A 22,026-nucleotide genomic window follows, 5' to 3' on the forward strand; every position below is an offset into this window, starting at 1 on the left:
AGTATATCCCAAACGTAATTATCGAAAAACACATCGATGGTAAAGAATTTGACCAATTGTCAGGAAAAGTTGGTCGCTGGCTCTCGGGGGTTAACGACCGCGACGATGGTCGTAAACTAATAATGCATAAGCTACATAATATTCTGGTATCTCTTATGTTTTCCTCTTCGAGTCAACTTAAGAGCTAATGTTATCATTTATATTTCTTCCATTCCCTTCACTTCAAACAACATCTCGCAAATTGATGGTTTGCCAAGGTATAAAGGGCCAAGGCGGAAAGAAGAAGACATGAAAAAAGATGGGGAGTGCTGTTCACGTATCTGACTATCAGAGCAGTTCACATAGAATTAGCATCCACTTTAACCGCTGACTCCGCCATAATGGCGCTAAGACGAATGGCAGCGCGTCGAGGATGGCCGCTAGAAGTATACTCCAACAATGGAACCAATTTCCGAGGCACGGACACCGAGTTGCGAAAGGCCACCGCGGAAATGGATGCGGAAAAACTCCAGAACCGCTCCCCTAACCACGGAAACACCTGCCATTTTATCGCACCATACGGTCCAAATATGGGTGGGAGTTGAGAACGACTTGTACGCAGCGTCAAGACCACTCTGACGGTTACGACGAAATCAAGAGCGCCGTGGGAGGAGATTCTTGGCACGCTGATGGCTGAAGCCGAACACGTAGTCAACAACCGGTCACTAACACACGTCTCAGTTTGACCCCCAACCACTTTGTTATCGAAACGTCCTCAGGAAATAGGGCTACAGGGAGGTTCACAGAGAAAGATCTTTGCCTAAGAAAACAATAGAGAATCGCTCAGCGTTTGAAGGAAATTTTCTGGAGCCGTTGGGTACGTGAATGTCTCCCTACCCTGATAACTCGGCGACGGTGGACCAAGGACGCGTCATCATTGTCCATGGGAGACGTAGTCATCATAGACGATCATACGCTACTAAGAAATGTGGCCAAAAGGGATTGTGATGAGGGTGTTCCCCGATGTGGACGGTAGAGATAGAGTTAGGCAAAGGTGACCTGTCACAAAAATTATTGTATTACCGATTACTCTAGAATATGTGGGAAGAGACTCCCACATCAGGGGGGTGAAGGGATGTTGCCGAGGTATAAAAAACAAATATTTTATTAGTTTTTATAGCTTAGCGTTCAGATTCATTATCCCAATCAATTCCAAATAGACATCCGGATTGGGTCACCCCAAGAATTACCAGTGGGAATGAAAACCACAAAAGAAAATGAAGAAAAACTGGAAATCAACACAGAACTCCACATAAAGAAGGGGGAAAGAGTAGCTTAAACGGGGTAAGAGTAAGCGGAATAAAGTTAGTTGTGAATACACTACGGAACAGACATCACATAGCGGCAATTGTGAGTACATTATAATTGGAATTTTAAGTAAAGTAAATGTGTGTGTCCAGAGTGAGGATGGCCAGGATGAAGGCTAAGCCACTCGCAACAATGGATTATGATACCTACTACTGGGCTTGTATATTTGGTCGATTGTGACTACACAATAAATAGGTATACATATACTGTGACGTGGTGGATTTTACCCGTCGTATCATCGGCAGAAAATCACGCCGAAACGCGATAATGGCCTAAGCCCACAACAAAGTCCAGGAAGGATGCACCGACCGCCAGGGCCTAATTAAAACTACGACAAATTATTTTATTATTTTTCTTTTGTTTTGCGTGTACTCTGCCGGAGTTCGAATAGGTCGCTCGCTCGCCGTGCCGGTAAAGACGCGGAGGAAGAGAGAGGGAGAGCCAGCTGGAGTCCCAGGAGGAAGGAAGCTACGACACGCGAGGTTCAACACTCACGCTATCTGTGGAGAGCAGCTCTACTGGCCCAGGAGGCGCGCGCAACGCGGGACAGTCTTGACGTCACGCAGCAGCAACGCGCTCTACTCAGCTGATACGCAACCACGACGACAGGAAGTGGCGCACACAGTGCCAAACAAATGAGCACCACTACCGGCCCCTATGGCATAGCGCCCATCATCAGTTTGCGCATAATTATATTTCTGCGAGTTGGGAATCCAGGGACGCCTGGTGCACCCTCGCGCGAGCACGAATGATAATCTTCGTAGGACCCGATTTTTATAAATTGTCCACGAGGGATTATGGAAATTATTAATTTTCACGGTGACATGTTCGAAACTGGCGCGTGGCGAAGACGTTAGGTTGAAGGATTCGTCCGCAGGGCGAATCGCCGCTCATTAGCCTAAAGGGAGGGGGTGCTATCCTTCACGCGAAGACAAAGCGCGTGAAGATCGAGAGAATCCTGCTTGGACACGCGACAGCGATACACGTCTTGTTTGGTTCGTTTGATTAGCTTTTGGTTCGAAGTCTGTACGCGAGTGCATATAGTGCTACGAGGCATACGCCGGGGTTTCTCTTTAGATTGCGCGACCAGGGAACGCCACGGTAAGCGAATGCATTTGACTTCTGTGAGCGACGTAACTTCCTGCAAATCTTGGCACCGGATTTTTGTTTGTTTTGTGATTTTGACTGTGCGTGTAACGGACACACAGAGGGACGACCCCTCACCACGAATAAGACCAAGGCACGAAGGTCCGTCGATCGGCAGGGTTCACTGTTTAGATTTTCGGTTGACATTATCTTGGATTAGAATTTCGTAACGTTCTCCGAATTGTTTCGTGTCGTTCCGCCCGTAGGGAACTTGTACTTTTGATTTTGTAACGCGTAGAACGCGTACAGGTCCTTGACAATCGGCTATTGTACTGTGGTAAACGCGCATTAGCCGCGTTACGATTTTGATTTGAATTCGTACGATACGCGAAATACTCTGTAAGACCTTTTGATTGTACTTCCGTTTTGTCTTTTTCATTTATTTGAATTATTATTTTTTTTCTAAATAATTGATTCGGTATTGTAATAAATCGTCGCGCTTTGCGCCGCCGATTTTATCTAATAAACCGAACCTTTAAATACTAGATCGAAGTGTTCGGATTATTTTGTGTGTCGCGTGATCGTCTGACCCATCCGACCTAGTGTTTCGAAGCCCGACGCCTCCGCGTAGCTGAGTTGCCTGGAACGCGTAGGAATCGCGTAAAGTTATGCGCCGGTCGGTCTTGTATTTTCCGGTGAGGTCGATCGCGTACAAATACGTCACAATACTTACACTTTATCAACAAATTGTCTTGAGTGTTGGTGATCTTTCAATCCAGTGGTCAACGTTCGTTCATTGATGGCTAGCAACGTGTGGCACGTGATCCGTGAAAACGAAAGGAATCGCGTAAGAACATACGTTGCTTTGGCTAGGACACGCCACGCCGATGGGCGCCCATAATAGTAGTACGACCATTCAGCCGAAGTGCGGTAGCGCCTTGTTTAAGATGTACGAATGCGTAAGGATGGTTGTTTGTGAGAGGAGTCGGCGAATGCCAGCGGAATCGGAATAAGAGTGCGGGAGCCAGCAACACGGACCAATTACAAAGAGGCATCACCGAACTGAGAACTACGTCATATAAGAACGTCGATGACTTTCACCAACACCTTGTGGCGTCGACCTCAAGGAGCTGGAGGAACCGCTGCCATACCGCATGCCAACTGGCCGCAAAGAGGCACGAGAGTGGCATGCCCGGCCATATCTAGTTATCAGTACGCGCCAGAGGCGCCATGCACTCTGTTCCGAGAAGCGCCTCTCAAACCTCGAGCATAGACGATGGCTAAGAAAGAGACTCCACATAATCCTTCCAAGGAATCGAAGACGATCAGCGATAGCAAGAAGAACGACTCTAGGAGCCAGATATCCCGAAATAACTGCGACAAGTGGAGGGCGCATCTTCGCACCTCTGTAGCTAAGGTGACGAGGAGGATGTAATTCCGTGGACCCTACCGAAGAGTCAGCCAGCAGGCTACCTTAGTACCACAATTTCGGAAAGAACTAGTTACCGTCGAGAATCGGCCCCGTAGATGGGGAAATGTGCACTTCGATTGAGTAACAGCATCCTCATCATAAGACTAAGCCAATGAATCTCGTTGGGGACAATCACTATCGTTGATTATAATGCTTATAACGCAATATCAAATATTAATTTACATTACGGCTTGAATATCGCCCTAGCAATTGTGAAGGTACTCATAGCTATATTTCGTCAGAGGGCCTAACGCATAGAATAAGGGTGGGGATTTCGCCACCGGCCAAACGTCTAGCCAATAGATCGCTCTCTTCCTGGCTCCCCATGGTGGTGTAAAGACGTCCGTCAATTTTCATTATTACCGGTGAGTTCTGAGGCTCGATTAACGGAGAATTTTCCTTACACTTATGCCGTATAGTATTGCTATCGAATCCTTCAGATTCGGAGTCATTATCGTGCCCGAGAAATTAGTTTTCGTTGATTTCGTATCTCGAAAAGGCACCGTAGAAAAGTTCCGTGGTGATCATGTCCTTGCTTATGTTACCTAATAATTTTATGAATCGAGTTAATATTGGTGGATTTGATTAAGAGTATTACGTAATGGATCCTGGAGTGTGGTCAAAAAGCGTACGTGTCGCTATTGCTACTCGATCGCAAGCCGTACTTTCTTGCGTACTCGATCCCATCTTACTTTGCTTTCTGATTTTGGAAGTGTATCTATTATTTTTCTTATGTTATTTATATCATTTTATTGCATAACTACATCGTTTACGATTATTTTCTATTATTGTATACCTGTACCTTTATGCTGAACGATTTATATGTTCTGTGTGAGATGCCATTGCTAAGTGTTCTCTAGTGGTAGCGCTATCGACTAATTTCAAATATCAGAGCTATCGTTCAGTAAGTTTTTCACTGTTAGCTACGCTATTGCGCTACTGTTACTAGGGCTATCGTACACTGCGGGACATTAATGCTGTCCTTGGGTGGAGCTAGTAGGAAGCATGAGTGGGCCGGCCGGCAGTGGCGACTGCCCAAGCAGAAATTTGGTCAGGCTGTCTGATATCGTATCCGGTCGGGATCAGGTATCGGTATGGCATGCCTGATCAGGATAGCCGGATGAAGCCCAGAGATCCTGCCCTAATCATGCATCAGTACAACATTTGTGAATGTGGTCAGCCTGAAATATAGACCCTGACCAGGGTCTGGCCCCGATCAGGTAATTACGGCAAGCTCTATTATGGAAAATCTGACTTGGCCGTAGTCAGGCGTTATTCAGAGCTGCCGTATTAGGTGTGATATCAGGCAACACTGAAATCGCCCTAATATGAAGCTATATACATGTAATACAACCACCGGCCACCAGAGCGACAGGGATACCCGCAAGCAAAAGTGGGTCAATGACCCGATAAGCTCCAAACATTATAGAATTCTGAAAAAGGGACGGAGAGGCGATAAAAGCTACTAACTTACAGCACCTAGTATTCCAATTCATCGCAGTGCTTCTATATGAAATTTTTTAGTATCAACAAACTAATTTATAATTTGCAGGAATCCTCCTACCTCTTGAAAGCAATGCCTAATACATCACACTGAATTACTCCAATACTTACGATATTTTCAAAAAAAAAAGTTAGCTGTATGTCATTTCAACGTCCGTATGTATATCTAATGTATATCAATATCCGCAATTATATGTATATATAATATATATGAAATGTATTGTAACCTTATTCGCACGATACGGTTCTCCGGATCGTGCCAAAAAAAGGCGGGTTCGAGCCAGAATCGACTGTTAAGAATTTAGGAAAAATATCAGGCAGAACAAATGAAAGTGAGATTTTGTTTTACAAATTATAAAAGAAAAATATATTATCCTACAACGGAATACAATCAGTGTTAGTGCAGGTCCAGCCTTGAGAATGCTGAATGTTAATAAGCCAAGAATAGATATTGTATACGCAAGCGGAAAGTAAGAATGATTATAAATGAGATATACAAATGATTAGTGTTCGGAAAGTAATTGTATAAATACGGTTGTTACACGCAGTTTACCTATACGATATGTCTGACGGGAACGGAAATAATAGGTGCGTCTACTCTTTTGTGATTCTATCTTGAATTTGGTTGTTTTTCTATAAATGACAGACGGAGTCGTGTCTGAAAGCAGCCTCCGACCAGCGGAGTTTGATTACAGAGTTGACTCGTTAAAATCTAATCGTCGTGCTGTTGAGCAGTTTTCCACAAGGGAACTCGTGATCACAGATAGACGTAGTCCTATCTAAAACAACGTTGCTATCTTGGCGAGGTGAGAAGTCTCATTCGCAATGTAGCTAGTTGTACAAGTCCTTAGATAAAGTTAGGATGGCATGTGTAGCGGAAACGGCACAATGATCAAGTGTATCAAAGTGACGGCCCAACTGATATGCAGAGATTGATTCTATCTGGCAGAAGAGACGGTTTGCTCGATTACAAGAGTAGAAGTACCTCTAGATATGATGGTCAAGTGGGACGGTTTGCCCGCTTGCCCGAGACGGTTTGCTCGTTTACTATACTAAAGGTAACCTAGCTAGCTCAGGTGATAGAATGCTCGAGTCGCGAAACGTCGCCGTTTATATACCCGTCAACGGTAGGCCAGGGGGCCTGAGAGGTGCGGAAGAATTGAGCGTCGCGATGCCTATGAATTGTTATTACTTGATATTTAGGGTTATTCGGGTTAACGGGATCTTATTATTACCGCGATACGAATATCCTCGAATGTATACGTTACAGTATATATATACTGTAACAAAAATGTTACTACAGGCTTCTCCCCGCCTTCTGGCTCGAGGCTCCCACAGGCCTTGAGTATTGCGTCTAGTATGTAGTATTGTTAATTGCGTATATTTAGTGTTCTAGGTCTATTATAACTAGTCGTAAGATTCCTTTCCTCCACCCTTCCTCCCTGTCATCATTCCCCGTAGGGCACTGGCTCGAGGACCATCAACGAGGACCGTCATCGTGGAACCTTTAGGAAGACAACAGCATCCTAGGAAGGATTGAGAGAGCGGCTACGTCGCCGAGGCAGCGGAAGGCAGGGATGGCATGGACAGGAGGAACAGCTGATCGAGACGCCCGTGGGATGGATGCCCACCAGCCACCACCATCGCCGCGGAGATGCTGCCCCGGTGCAGTCCCGTCACACGAGTAGTAAAGAGGCCCGTGTGACAGGGATGGAGCCCTCTCCCTCCAGCCCCGAAGACTTCCACGAGAGGATGTTTTGACAGGCCTGGAGGCCGCCATCTGACCGGCGCGCGTAGACAGCCCGCGCGCCGGCAATGCCAGCGTCTGGTCGCCTGCCCGCGAGGCCCTGGAAGGCCCGGCAGTCCGGGAATATGAAAAGGACCAATGACCTGCCATGCCGGAACTTCTGACCAATGCCAGAGCGCGTAGCCCTCTCAGCCGAGCAGCTCCACCAATCAGCGAGGCCCTGGAGGCCCGCGAGGACAGGATAGCGACAAAAGGACTTCACTTCGAGTCAGGCTGCGATAGTACACGGATAAAGTGCGAGCGAGTTGCGAATTTCCTTTTTTCTGTTCTTGGCGAGTGCGTGAGAGGAATACTGTGTGATTTAAATTATCAGTGTATTGCGGATTGTGCGTGAATACTCTGAGTGATTGAGTTTCTCCTTTTGCCATTCTTTCCCTATCCCCTTTTTACTAGTTACGCTTTAGTATCTCGTAGGTCCCCTCCGGACAATAGCGAGCCGTCCCACGTAGACCGGGCATTTCTAGTTTCTTTCTTTCTAGTTGCGACGGGCCATCCGCCCTTACGGTCGAGGCCCGTGGTGTATTGCGTGCGCTTTAATATTTAGTATCTTGCGCTCCCTTTTCAGAAACCCTCCGTACCCTCCTCCTTCCACCGTTTACCCATTTCTGCGTTTTCACCGAGGTATAATAAGTAGCCATTATCGCGTTCGGGAACCTTCCTCCCTGAGATCCCCTCACCTCTCCCTCCTGGGAGCTGGCGCCCATATATTGTTCGAGTTCTATTCCTCAGCTAACACCCCCCGCCCTGTCCCTCCAGTCATCCCTCTTTCAATCGCGTCCACTTAAAGCCCTCCAACACCGCGTGCTCCAGCGTGAGCCCGACTCCGATTATTTTGACTAGTGATTGTAATTTGTAATATTGAGTATTGTACCTTTAGTTTATCTTTTAACTTCCTTTCTGTTATATTTCTTGGTACTGTTTCTTTTGGTTCGATTGATTATATTCTTTTCTATCTCAGCCGTGTCCCCTTTCATTTCACGCTCCCCTCCCCTGGTTGTTATTGCGGTAGCTAATTTGAGCTGACCTTGGGTGAAACCATCTACCCAGTACGTCACAATATACATTAACTTATATATTATATTAACGATCTCGTCTTGTATGCCAATAAAGTTGCGATAATTAAGCTGGCGTTATTCGATTCATATTATATATATGAGACCTTCCAGGTCTATCAGGCAACCGGATATAATACCAATCAGGGCATGATCAGGACCACATATGTTCCCTAATGTGGGCCTGATCAGTAGCCTGATCAGGGGCGGATCAGAAATGCCGTTACATGCCACATCAGGGTCGAAAGAGCGGCATTATCCGAGCCGGATTATTAGTTAGGGACAGCCTGATGCGGCCCGGATCCCGGTCGGAATAAATTTCTGCTCGGGTGGTGTTCAGCAAGCCAGGCCGACGCGTAGAGGGGGTAGCCTATTCCCCTCGCTCGGGACACCAATTCTGTTACGAGTCCAGGCGTCCAGTATAAGAGTGTCCAGTATAATTTCAACATGAGTCCGCATAAGCCCCTCTCACTCGCAGTTAGTGATGTCTCAGAGATAGCCTGCACTGCGTATAAGAGCGTCTAACTTGTGTCTAGCGCGAGTCGCCCATAAGCGTTAGGCCACTGTTGGCAGCGAGTGAGAGAGTCTTACAGGCGACTCGTGCTAGTCGCAAGTGAGACGCTGTTATACGCAGTGCAGGCTATCTCTGGGACCTTTTTGGGTTGAGAGCCCTCACGCAAGGGGTGCCTAACCTCCAGGATGTACTACCGGTATACCGAGAACTTTGAACGGCTACGGTTTACAGCTCCGCGGGGAAGGCGCCAAAGAGAATGATTATTGTGATTTTTGACCTACCGCGGAAAGCGGTAAGGAGACAAGACAGTGTGTTGCAGAGAGTCTGTGTGTAAGGACTCGGATGTCTGGCAAATCGCGAGAAAATGAGTTCCTCTTCCGTGCTCGTGCGATAGTCGATCTATCGGATAATCGCGGATCGCGATTATCCAGATTTGTCGCAGAAAAACATGGCTTCTCGGTTTTTTTATAGTATAGTGCCAGGGCGTGAACGAGTGCGTGAAACCCCGAGGGCCCTGTGGACGCCCTCGTGGAATTGGGACGCGGCACCAGGGAAGTAGGCGGAACGGACAAGGCCGCCACTATTTGGATTCATTAAGGCATTATCATAGGATATTGCAGTTTTCAGTTAGTGCTTGACTGTTCAACTGAGAACTTTGGTTCTCAGCGAGTGACATCCAATCGGCATGTCTACGGCTGACGTCACCCTGCCCAAAATCACCGAGAAACAAAAGCAAGGGAAGAAACCACAGAGTTCGTACGTGCCTACATTTCTCTTGACGCCTCCCTCTGATTGGTCAACTTTGACTTACTCCCATTTAAAAACTATGACCTTCCGGAGAAAAGGAAGGTTATTTTCGGGATCAGTGGTATCTCCCGAGCATCGCCATACCCCGTTGATCAGGTAATTTCGGAACACCCTGTATAGTGTGTACAGTATTTTGAAGTATATTGTCCAATTGTTATTCATTATCTATTTAATTACCGTGTTACATTCCGGTTACGCTTAAACGCGAAGAGACATAACCCCGTGGGTCTTGCTCGTGTGCGCTCCCATCTCCGCCCTTAAGCCCGCCCCGAAGTGGAGCTACGAGCTACGAACTGATGAAGTTTACATTATTTTCAGCTAGATGAAGAGCTGCGGTAACGGACCAGTGAAAGCAATGCTTTTTTGTTTTACACATCCTTCAGTAGTTTGATGAAGGTAGATAGACCACCATGTATTGGAATATATTTGTTGATGTTCACCACCTAGTTTATAATTCCAAGCAATGACCCAGCCTGATTCCCTTTCTTGAAAGTCTTCAATTTTAGTCAGTATTTCTTCCTGCACAATTATATCGGTAGATGGTATAATAACTTCGTTCTTAGTATTCAAGAACTTTAGTTCTTCAACAATCTTCAACTTTCACGATATATGGACGGTTTTATTAATTATTTTACAATCAATTAAGCACTGAAGGCTACAATGATATGGACATTTTTTTTTTATTCAATGCATATGGAACGTTGGCAAACTTTGATTGTGCATATACCTTAAGGAGAATTTTCTGTGTAAATCATAGCGATCAGTCATCTTTAAGGTTCATCTCACTCATTAATCATCTCACTTTCAAATTTCCGTCCTTTCGGAGTGCATTTTTTACTCTAGCAGTGAATAATTTTTTGGAATCTTCCAGGAAACGTTCCAAGTCCTTGTGTCGCAAGTTTGCAATCACTCCAGCCCTTATACTTCCCTTAAAGGCAGATTCCAAGTCATCCCCACACACTCTGTCACTTCTTCTCTCTCTCTCGCTGTTCCTTCCCCTCTTCTTTGAAGTTGTTGTGTAAACTTTTCGTATAGAGTTGAGGATTTCAATCGTTGTTAAAATTTTAATTTTCTCTCCGATCATAAAAGTAAAGTTTCTCAAAATTTTATTCAAAAGTCTGATATTATGAGTACCAAATTTCATCCATTTTTCAATTTCTGTGACATTTTGTTGACACCAATAATGCACTTGAGTATTTGAATAACAATGATCGCTGCACATCATCGAAGGGCCTTTTATACGAAGGTTTCAAGGTTTTCTTGGAATTCTTTTGCATCGTTTCGAGCGATAAGACACTCACCCGAATTGCGCACTTTGAGTTCGAACCCTACAACAAAAAGTATCCAACGCGCATTCGGAAATGCACAAAGGGTCACTTATCTTCTACGAGTAATTCGATATCCTGGATAACAAGATCAAAACAGTGTTCATCTGCCGCCTGAAATCTGTATAGGGGTCAGGGGAGTCATCGAAAGCTTCGGGATGGGGGCTGCCGTTCGAAACCTACACGAACCTGCACGAGTTGACAAATTGACATAACAGAGTAATTAAAATAAATATGGAAAAATCATCACGTGTGTTTTACATGCGGCTGTTGGGTACATAGCTCGAACCTGTGATTTGTCGGAATGCTCGAAGTGAGAGATTGTGACACTTCTATTTATTGAGCCATCGGCTCAATTCGTGAATGTTACTTGGATTAAGAATTGTAATCGTGAATATTTATATAATGAAAACGTTCTAAAATAAATAAAAATAAAAATAAAAATAAAAATAGCCTCCACATTCTCTATCTAGTGTTAATACTACAAATTTATTTACTGTATAGTTTTATAAGTGTGATGAAACTGTGATTTCTATATTAACTTATATAGACAATAAATGAAGATATAAGATACGTACTTTCTGCCTATCTTTCATCGATCCTCGTCCTAATACAGCCATCTTGCACATAGTTTCTTCCTGTAGCCGTTTCATGGAGTTACCCTTAGGACCCAACAATTTTCCAACAAAGTTGAACTGTAAACATCAAAAACAGATATCAAGATTGTTATAAGATAAATTTTGGAAGTTATGATATAAGAGTTAATATCATTAGTTAAAAAATGTTGGTTAAGAATAACAGTAATCCTTGATTAGCAGTATCGACGGCGAAACCCTTTTTTTTGTTAACGCTAACTAATATAGACAGCGAAAACTATGTTCTGGTATTCGACTATTGTTAGTAGTCAAATCTTATATATTCTATTAGGCAAACAAGCGGTATGAAAATATATGAAACAAAGAATGGGATAAAAGATATTGTAGTATAATACTTTTATTAACATGTGTGCGTGTGTGCGTATTATATGTTATATAATATACACGCACGTCCGCACATGAACGCGCGCGTATTGTGACGCGAATTTCGGAAATTCAGTCACAAAGATTGATAGGAATAGGGAAAAAACACAATCCACCTGCAACGATCCTCCAACCATCAGTCACCCGACATTCCAAAGACGGCTTTGCTTGTCTCGCTTACCGTTTATGCACTCTGTTTCCGCCTATCGTCCTTTCTGCTTATTTCTGTTCCGTCTTTCTGCTTTTCCGTTTTTATTTTTTATTTTCGAGCTTTCCTATTCGCACTCGTCTACCTTCTTTACCGCCCTGGGCAAATCTACGTCTACACCACGAGCACGAAGCTGACCGTCAACGAAAGTTCCTGAGCTACCGGACGAGCAATCGACAGAGACTGGACCAAACTGCTGTTCGTTCCGGAGGACTTCCGTGGAGCCAGGAAGACCTGGGATGGGATCCCTCTAATACTTCTGCCGGCTGCCCATACGGACCGCAAAAAAGGGGCCTTCGCCACTCGTGCCGCCGATAGGAGGAAAGGATAATCCTCTATCGTGCCGCCCAGTCGCCGAACGTTCCCTAGCGCTCCTGTTATCAGTGGCCCCCGGAGAAGAAACCAGGGCCTACGCTTCGCTAGATCCTGCTGCTCGCACCGAGGACTCACGATCGGCCGCACTAAGGACTCTCGCGCTCAGCTCGGCGCTCTCCGCCTATCTTCGGACTCGAGCCACCTAATGCTTCGTCTCTGGCTACAGTCAAGCGTTAGATTTACCTATTTTTTATAATTTTATTTTGCTATCGCTCTATCGTGCGAATTAGAAATTATTAATTTATGGAGAGGGGCCCTTAGGGCTCTTCCTCTAGCGACGAATTCCGGCTCGTTCACTTACGTTTGGAGTATTTCAGCTAGTGGTCGCGTTAAATAATCCGTCCTAGTGTACAAAGAGTAGCCGATATCCGAATTATCTTGCGCCGAAGTTAAAGGAAGTCTCTGGACTTACCTCTCCCGACATCACTCTAGTAGAGAATATGGTATATTGAAGGAAGGAAGGAAGTCTGAGAACCAATTGTCCCGATTTCGTGTCTTAGATATTTGGTGAGCACCTTTCGTTACCTTTATTTTGGAGATTTTGTGAATTTAACTGAAATAATCCCGTCTAGGCTCTTTTTCTCGACGGCAAATTTTCTCGCTTACCGGGACTGAATGTCGTTCCAGTCCCTCTAAGTAAAAGGACGATAGTGCCAGATACCGTTATCTTATTCAGCTTTTCTTTTATTATCGTAGAGCATCTTTTATACCGAATGTATGGTAATTAATTGCGTTTTGCTGTAATTTAGTGCTTTGGAATTATGGAATATTTTCTGAGTTACCGGTTATCTTCTCGACCACGTGGAAACACCAGGGGCGCCGGCGTCTCCGGCTTGGCCGTTTCCCCGTGAGTCTGTCTGGTTGTTCTAATTGACTATCTTTTTGGCTTTTCTATCTTTTCCGGCCTTATATGTCGCATTATTATATGGAATTTTGACTCTGAATCTTTCTTTGCTCTGCCTTATATTGTTCACGTATTTTTCGCTTTCGTTATTAGGAATGGCATCCTCCGCTTTATTTAATTAATATTTCTATACAAGACACAAGACCAATTGTATTCGGACGCGAAATCGACCACGGTGGTTTCGCTTGTTTCCCTAGCGGCTCCGGGTCACAAAGTTCCCCGTGCACGCGGTGACCTTCATAGACACTAGGAGACGGGTCTCCTGTCGAGGTCGATAACGGCCTCGGATTGACGCCTTGTCCTGTGGCCGAGCCGGCTTTGGGATTATGTGGCCACAGAAACCTCATGGTTATTTGCGCACGCTAGGCTACGCCGCCGAGGTCGACTACTTTCTTTCAAAGATACATGGACTTTCCCTGACATGACAATCTTTCCGCTGCCCTCGAGCCATCTTTCACAACATTTACAAAGGCAGTTTCATACATCATGTGTGAAGATAAGTATCAATACAGGTACATATTCAACGCTACTATGTTAGCGTAATCGTAACGCAAATATAAAACGCAACTATGATCGTAACTAAGAACGGAACCAAAGCACTTGATTCTATTTAAATTTCATGAGTTTTCTGTGCTATATTTCATTTACACTAATCGATCTGTTCAAGTTATACACGGCGAAGTAATTTATCGAAAGATCTCATTTCTCCCGTTAATGATTAGCTTTCTAAACTGGTAATTTTATTATCTTGGATTAACTAGGGCTTAATATAACTTAATTTATTTTAAAATATTCAGTGTAGCGGTTCCTACCGCTCTTGCGTTCTAGTCCTCCTGATTTGTAAGTCGCACTTAAGTTTCAGATTTTTAGTTTATATAGCTTTTCAAGATTTTCTCTGCTTTATAAACCTAGTCATAAGAACTTTTGTTAAATATTATGTCGTCTCCTTTCGCACCAAGGCAAGGCACTGCTACACGCCTTCGCCTAACGCTTTCTTAGCTTGTTGCATTACTTTACTTTCATTCTATGCTGTGCATGATGTTATACTTGATGTTGCTATAACACAGTTCCGGTGCGTTAAATTAACTTGAGTATTTTTCAAAGTTTGTTTCTAACCCTCCTATCCTGCTTCGAGACGCCGCTCTTCCAGCCGAGCTAATCTTAGAATCGGACATAAAATATAGTTCCGTAGCCGTGAGTCTTCCTAGATAACTTCGCCTTTGGAGATCCGGATCCCATTAGTATTTAGATGTAAGTTATCGCTTAACTATTTAGGTTTTCAGTATTATCGAGTAAACTATCCCAAGGATTCTTGCCTGCTGATGTCTCCCTCGGAGGTAGTAGTTTGAGATTAGTATTTGGGGCCCTGACCACTAGTTTCAGATTTTCCAGAGTTATCGAGTTAGGTTAGGTGTAGACTTAGTTTTGCTTCGGTATCATTTTTCTCTTTAGTTTGTCATTGGATTTAGATCAAACTTACAGGGTGGACTCACTTTTGCGACATCTTGGGAGAATTATTTAAAAGTTAAAAAGGAAAATAACGTCGCAGTACATATGATAACGAGGTGCCCGGCTCGCCCTCGCTATAATTAATTTATCCAGAAGGCCGCCCGGGAGCGATAGACCGGTAGGAATTTCCGAAAAATTAGGACTTCTGATCGAGGCCGGACCACCACTGTGTCACTGAACCCACTATCCGACCTGATAAGTACTATTTATTAATTTTTCGGTCATTCTTAAGTGGTCTCCCCTCCAGCTCAGTAACGCCACGTTACAATATATACCAGTGCCCACATAGCATGAGATATTCTTTGTATATTTGTTTTAGGTCCATAATGTCAAAAATATATCTTGTATGTTCTATGGATATGTTTTCTGCATACATCTATGTATACATGCATAAATGTCTAGAATACATTGTATGTACATACGTCAATTTTTAATTTACTCCATGTTTTATGGAAATATTCGTTAAATATTATATGCATTGTGACGCGCCGGACCACGAAAATGGCCCAGGGTCTCGCAAATACAGCTATCTCAATAACACGGGTGAGGGGGAGGGAATCGAAGAAAGGGGACACGGTGTAGAATAAAAAGAATATAATTAACAGTGAAAATGCCAATACAAAGAAAAGAATAGAAACGAAAAGATGCTCAAACAGAAGCTAGGATTTTCGCCATTTAATAACGCAAGAGACGCAACGCTAGACTACACGCAACCAAAACAATACACGCGGGTGCTCGTTCGGGAGCACGCGGTGTCAAAAGGGACCTTTAAACGGGCTAGTGGGCGAAGGGACTCAGGGGACGAGGGAGCAGGGTATTAGCAAGGGGGCAGGAGGGAGAAAACAACAACTGGGCGCCAGCTACTTGTTCGGCGTAGCACCGTCGAGTGACCGCAGAAGGTCCTCGAATATTTACACAAACTCGAAATGGCACGGCTAGCAGGGGAAGAGGTGAGGGGGTCTCAGGGAGGAAGGTTCCCGAACGCAAAATGGCTACTTTATAAATTACCTCGGTATCAGAACGCAAAGAGGGAAAAGGGAAGGGAGAGGGCACGGGGGTTTTCCAAAAAGGGCGCAAACTATTCTAAGACGCACGCAATATACCACTGGCCTCGAGCGGTTGGCGGAAGGCCAGACTAAAACTCAAAAGATCTACTACGCAAAAAGGCCGGTCCACGTGAGGACGGCTCGCCAAATCCAAAAGGGAGTCTATTCTCAATCTCTTAGAACGCAAAAGCAAAAGGGGGTAGGGGAAAAGGTGGGAGATAGGGAAAACTCAATCACGCAACAATAGTACTCACTCAAAACACTATACAGCATCCAAAGCACAATAATCCAAATGATTGCACTCCACACTCCCTCACTCGCACTCAAAATTCGCATACGTTAAATTCTCGCTCGTTCGCTACTGGGGCCTGGCTCGAAGTGATAAGATTTCCGGTCGTCCGGGTCCTCGTGGGCCTCCAGGGCCTCGTTGATTAGCTGGGGCTGCTCAGCTGAGAGGGCTACGCGCTCCGGCATTGGTCGGCAGTTCCGGCATGGCAGGGCATTGGTCTGGTTCAAATCAGCTGGGTTGCCGGGCCTTCCAGAGCCTCGTGGCGGTGGCACGGCGCTGGCTTTGCCGGCGCGTGCTGGCTGCGCGCGCCGGTCAAGATGGCGGCCTCCAGGCCTGTCAAATCCTCCCTGGCACGTCCGCGGTCTCGGAGGGAGAGGGCTCCGCCGCTGTCACACGGGACTTTTTCCTGCCCGTGTGACGGGACTGCACCGGGGCTGCATGTATTGGTGGTGATGGTGGTGGCGGGGCATCCATCCCACCGGAGTCTCGATCATCTGTTGTTCCTCCTGTCCATGCCATCCCTGCCTTCCGCTGCCTCGGCGACGTAGCCGCTCTCGCGAACCATTCAGGGATGCTGTTCCCTCGTGGCAGGTCCACGTTGATGTCCTTCCTGCTGGTGTTGGCTGTGGGTCCTCGAAGATGGTCCCTGAGCCAGTGCCCTACGGGGAAGGGTGACAGGGAGGGAAGGGTGCAGGGAGGGGGTCTTAACTCTAAATACACTAAGCCTAAAACACTAAATAATCGCAATTAACAATACTTAACTCTAAGACGCTATACTTGAGGCCTATGGGACCCCGAGCCAGGAGACGGGGAGGAGTTTATTGTAACATTTTTGTTACAGCATATACATCCATGTACATAGAGAAAAATTTAAGTCCTGCGATTGATTAATTGAACCGAGTAAGTAAGACAGTGATTTAATAAGAAGCTAGTTAATTCCACAGGTAAGTGCATACATTTTTATTCATTACTTTTTTACGTATGCCACCAAAAATAGTAGATACTGACTTATTAGTTAAGACAAAGATATTTTTGTTTCGGACGATGATTTTTAACCTCCGGCCAGGCACATATATGTACCATGTCAGCTGCCTGGAGGTTAAACTACCGATAATAGATTTTTTGTATGAAATTCGATTTTTTATGAAGCGACGATATGCTCTTCTCATGTGTTCTAGGGCTAAGAACAGTGATTTTTAAAAACAATAATCGTAAAAAGGTTTTAATCAATTAGAAAAAAAAAAACCTGAACAAACTTGTTAGAACACTTTTTTTTTTATCTATGAAATAAATTTACTAAATTACCTAAATACCTACGATATTTTCAAAAAATTTTTTACGGTTTCCGCATTTGTGTTGTGATTTTTTAAAGGCTATTTTCATGAAATCATTTGTTTTATAATCCTGAAATTTTTTGCGCATAAGAAAAAATTAACGAATTTACTTCAAAAGAAGTTAAAAATTGAGGAAAATGGTCACATTTTTTTTGGTAATTTATAAATATTTTATGGTATTATTATACATCATCATTGTTTTTAGTATCGTTAATGTCACATCGTACTCAAAATCTACTCCAATAAAATTTTTGGATTACAATGTATGTCGCGATACAGCCGGTCATCGCGACATTATATTCTGTTAAATTAACGGCGCGATATCACGATTCCAGGCGTACATTTTTCAGCTTATCGATTTGTAGTAAAATGCACCGAAAACTTCCGCGTACTATAGTTAATGACGTTCTTTAATCGGTCTGTGTCAACTAGATTTTACAACATTTACCATTGAGTTGTAGTTCAAATATCTTGACCGAAATGTATGCGGTGCAGGAATACTAGTGATCTCTGCTTTGTTTGCATTTCGCTCATAACACACAGCGCGCTTTCCCACCGGTTACGTACTGAATTGACCATCAGAGAGTTCACGAGGCAAAAGAAAGACGGCGAAAATTAGTAGCTACACATTAGTATGGCGGCAACTGGATTTAATATAGCTTATATATGGTTTAGTGCGTATACTTATATCGAAAACCTTCGTATCTCGCAGACAGTTATTCGTAGCGTAGTGAATGCGATGGTGCGCGATCTCACGGGTGCTACGCGCTCTGATTTTCGAAAGGGTGAAATAAAATTTAAAAAATATCGTACGTTGTAATTAATATATATGGCGGTGCTGTTAACAGTGAATATTATAGCATGAATACAGATGTATCTTTTACTTTTTGGGTTCTCGTGTCGAGAACGGTTTTCATTAGCGGACTAATTTTCATTGCGTAGTGAAGACGCCGCGGGATTTATCGCAAAAGATAAAAGTAAATCACGTACAGCATTTATTATGAAATTCTAGTCCTACTTGTCACGCGTTGTGAATTATTATAACGTCGATGGTGAGTGGAATTATACTTTACAGTCGATAATTATTACGTCATTGTTTTACGGCGTGAACGCATTACCGGTTGCGTAGTGAAGACGCCGCGCGATCTCGTAAGTCCTACGCGCAGTGACTTTCGGCAGCTTAGGCCACAACAGTCATGCGTAACCTCGTATCTGTTCGCGTGTGATTAGCTCCCGGCAATCAGGTTTCGGAAGAAGACTGAGTTGCATTTATATTTTGTTCGCAGATGATACGTCTATAGTGTCATTTGTTTTAATCGATAATTATTGAGAGCCTTCGTATGTCTCGTGAATTTATTGTGATTGCGAGCTTGTGCTGAGAGGCGTCGTGACCGCGCTGAGCAGGCTCGTGCGTGTTGCGTCTTCACCGGCTTCTTCTTTCTACACCGTAGCTGCACTCGTCGAAGCTATTTTTCGCAGCGACGTTACAATATAATTAAGGTAAGAGAACCGCGAGAGAGCCAAGCACTTTTTATGAAATTCAGTGTGATCCCGAGTAGCACAAAATGGCGATTTTTGGAAAGCTTTGCAGTTAATACGTGCAAGATGGCGATTTCTTGAATGGTATACGTTTTTATAAATAATGTATAAAATCCCCTTCTGAACGGTAACATAAAAAAGTTGTCATTATGATCAACATTTGGAACACTTTTCGTCTACCAAATAGATAACTTTTTGCAAATCGCCATTTTGTGGTACTTCGGATCACAATTTATTCTCTATAGCTTTAATGACTTTGATTTTTTTAACAAAAAATTGACTCTTTTTAAATTAAGAAATGCGTGGCAGCAGTCAATTTTGTTTAATGCTGCACCTTTCATACAAACCTGTTCATTATGAGAGGAAAGTTCACTTAATTATACATGTAGTGGAATATCTAGCTGCCCTAATATGGTAATTGTACCAATTTTGTTGAATAGGATAAACATTTAATGTTTTAACTTTTCTTTGCAGTGTCTTGAAAGGACCGTCCTGAACTACATCGCTAGCGCTTCGTGACGATCTTAATGGTTGACAGTCAAGTCAGAGTGGTTTCTCTACCTTTTGGGTAGCCCTTCAGTAGCATTGAGACATTTCTTGGACGACAAGAGTAGTAAGGTAAGCATTTCTAAAAAATTAAAATATACAAAATAAATAATTAAATAAGGTTTGGAAAATGTAGATCACGTCTCAAATGTTAGTGTTCAAAGATTTTCTTATTTTTTTCGTTACTACACTCCGAATTTTCATTATCATTTATTTTTTTAAATTTTTATCGTGCTCTCCTTTAATTCATAAAACAAAAACGATGAGAATTAGTGGTCAATGATGGGTAGATCACCCCGAGCTAAAAAGAATTTTTACAATCGGGTACAAAATAAACTGAATCAATCGCTAAAAGGTGCAGCACCAATCACTACATCAATACAACGTGCCAAATCTATCACTGCAACATGCGGTCGGGATAATAATAGAAACGTTTATAATAATATAAGTAATGCCAATATAAAGGATAACAGTGACAAAGTCGTTACTCCTGTCAGCACTTATGGAGGTAAATCTTCCACAGATAACGTAGATAATGTAGATGAAGTAGATGATACTGACGTAGCAACTAGTTCTCCTGGCTCGGGAATATATGACGCATCTATAAATGAATCTCATCATAATGCCAGCGCGGAAAATAATATCGACCGAATAGATTCTCGTCAACTTATTGAGACTTTTGCTTCGAAATTAGCGAAATGGGCAGTAACGGAAAATATTCCACAATCCTCACTTGGGAAATTATTTCTGATCTTACGAGTCCAGCCAATATATCAAGAAGCTTTGCCGAAAGATCCAAGGACGCTTTTGAAGACTCCTGGTGCAAAATGTACCTAATTAATGGGCCTTGGTCTTTACTACTATTTCGGATTAGCAGAATCTTTAAATATTATCTGCAAAAAATATAATATAAAAGTCACTCAACATCAAGTCTTTTCACTTGCTATTAATATTGACGAATTGCCTATATCGAAGAGTACAAACACTTCCTTCTGGCCCATTTTATCTTCAGTGAAATCAGTCACATACCTAAAAGGTAAAGTTTTTCCAATAGCATTATATTGTGGAGATCAAAAACCAGACGCAAATGAGTTTCTATTTGTCTTCGTAACCGAGTACAAGGATCTTGCGACGAATGGACTTTTTATCGATTCCGTTAAATGCGATTTGAGAATATCTATGTTAATTTGCAATACCCCGGCCAAGTCATACATATTGTCAATAAAAGGTCACTCCGGTTTTTATTCGAGTACCAAATGTATGGAAGAAGGGGAAATGATAAATAACGTTCTTTGCTTTTTGGAAACCAAAAATTATACGCTCCGAACAGATGCGTCATTTCGTAATCTCACTTTCGTAATCTTACTTTGATCACAGACATACCGAATTTTAATATGATTGACAATGTGCCAATAGACTACATGCATAACTTGTTGTTAGGAGGAACAAAGATATTTTTGTGTAGTAAGCGATATGGTTGGATTTTTTGCAAGCCACGTTATATGTTGCGTGCACAAGATGTAAAGAAAATATTTGATAATTTAGTAAATTTTAAATTACGTATTTCAATTACGTAAATTTTCTATGATAATTATTATTGTAACACAGTAAATATTGTAGAGTACGTAACATTTTTATCAGGATGTCGCCGATTAGGGTACCTAATTGCATATTCTTGCGCTGTTTGTGTTTGGTTTCCATTACATTGGGCTAACACCCAATACATGTCGCAATATTCTCTCACAGAATAATTACTCATAATGCGAACTGACTGTGTCCACAATGTGAAGTGAAATAAGTTGTAATTTGTAAACAAGTCATTCGACCGCAGTAGATTCATTACTGTTTACAAATTACAATCTATTTCGCTTCATATTGCGGAGACAGTTAGTTCGATTTATGTTGTTTCGACTACAAGATCGCATTACGAGTGATTATTCTGTGAGAGAATATTGCGACATGTATTGGGTGTTAGCCCAATGTAATGGAAACCAAACACAAACAGCGCAAGAATATGCAATTAGGTACCCTAATCGGCGACATCCTGATAAAAATGTTACGTACTCTACAATATTTACTGTGTTACAATAATAATTATCATAGAAAATTTACGTAATTGAAATACGTAATTTAAAATTTACTAAATTATCAAATATTTTCTTTACATCTTGTGCACGCAACATATAACGTGGCTTGCAAAAAATGAATCTACTGCGGTCGAATGACTTGTTTACAAATTACAACTTATTTCACTTCACATTGTGGACACAGTCAGTTCGCATTATGAGTAATTATTCTGTGAGAGAATATTGCGACATGTATTGGGTGTTAGCCCAATGTAATGG

At 43.0% G+C, this 22,026-nt stretch overlaps 1 protein-coding gene across 11 annotated transcripts in view; it reads right to left on the minus strand.

The window, feature by feature from the left end:
- LOC107274785 (KH domain-containing, RNA-binding, signal transduction-associated protein 3) overlaps positions 1-22,026 on the minus strand; it is a 137,852-nt gene that overhangs the window by 81,020 nt on the left and 34,806 nt on the right. For all 11 annotated transcript variants that reach the window (XR_003061920.1, XR_003061921.1, XR_003061917.1 and 8 more), the window contains one exon: positions 11,491-11,607. Coding sequence is in view for 4 of the 11 variants with exons in the window: in XM_015754297.2 (XP_015609783.1) it covers positions 11,491-11,607 (117 nt within the window). In the remaining 7 variants the exon portion in view is untranslated. The remainder of the gene's footprint in view (positions 1-11,490; positions 11,608-22,026) is intronic.

The sequence above is a fragment of the Cephus cinctus genome, unplaced genomic scaffold (assembly GCF_000341935.2).
Source record: "Cephus cinctus unplaced genomic scaffold, Ccin1 Ccin1_scaffold0108, whole genome shotgun sequence".
Taxonomy (NCBI): domain Eukaryota; kingdom Metazoa; phylum Arthropoda; class Insecta; order Hymenoptera; family Cephidae; genus Cephus; species Cephus cinctus.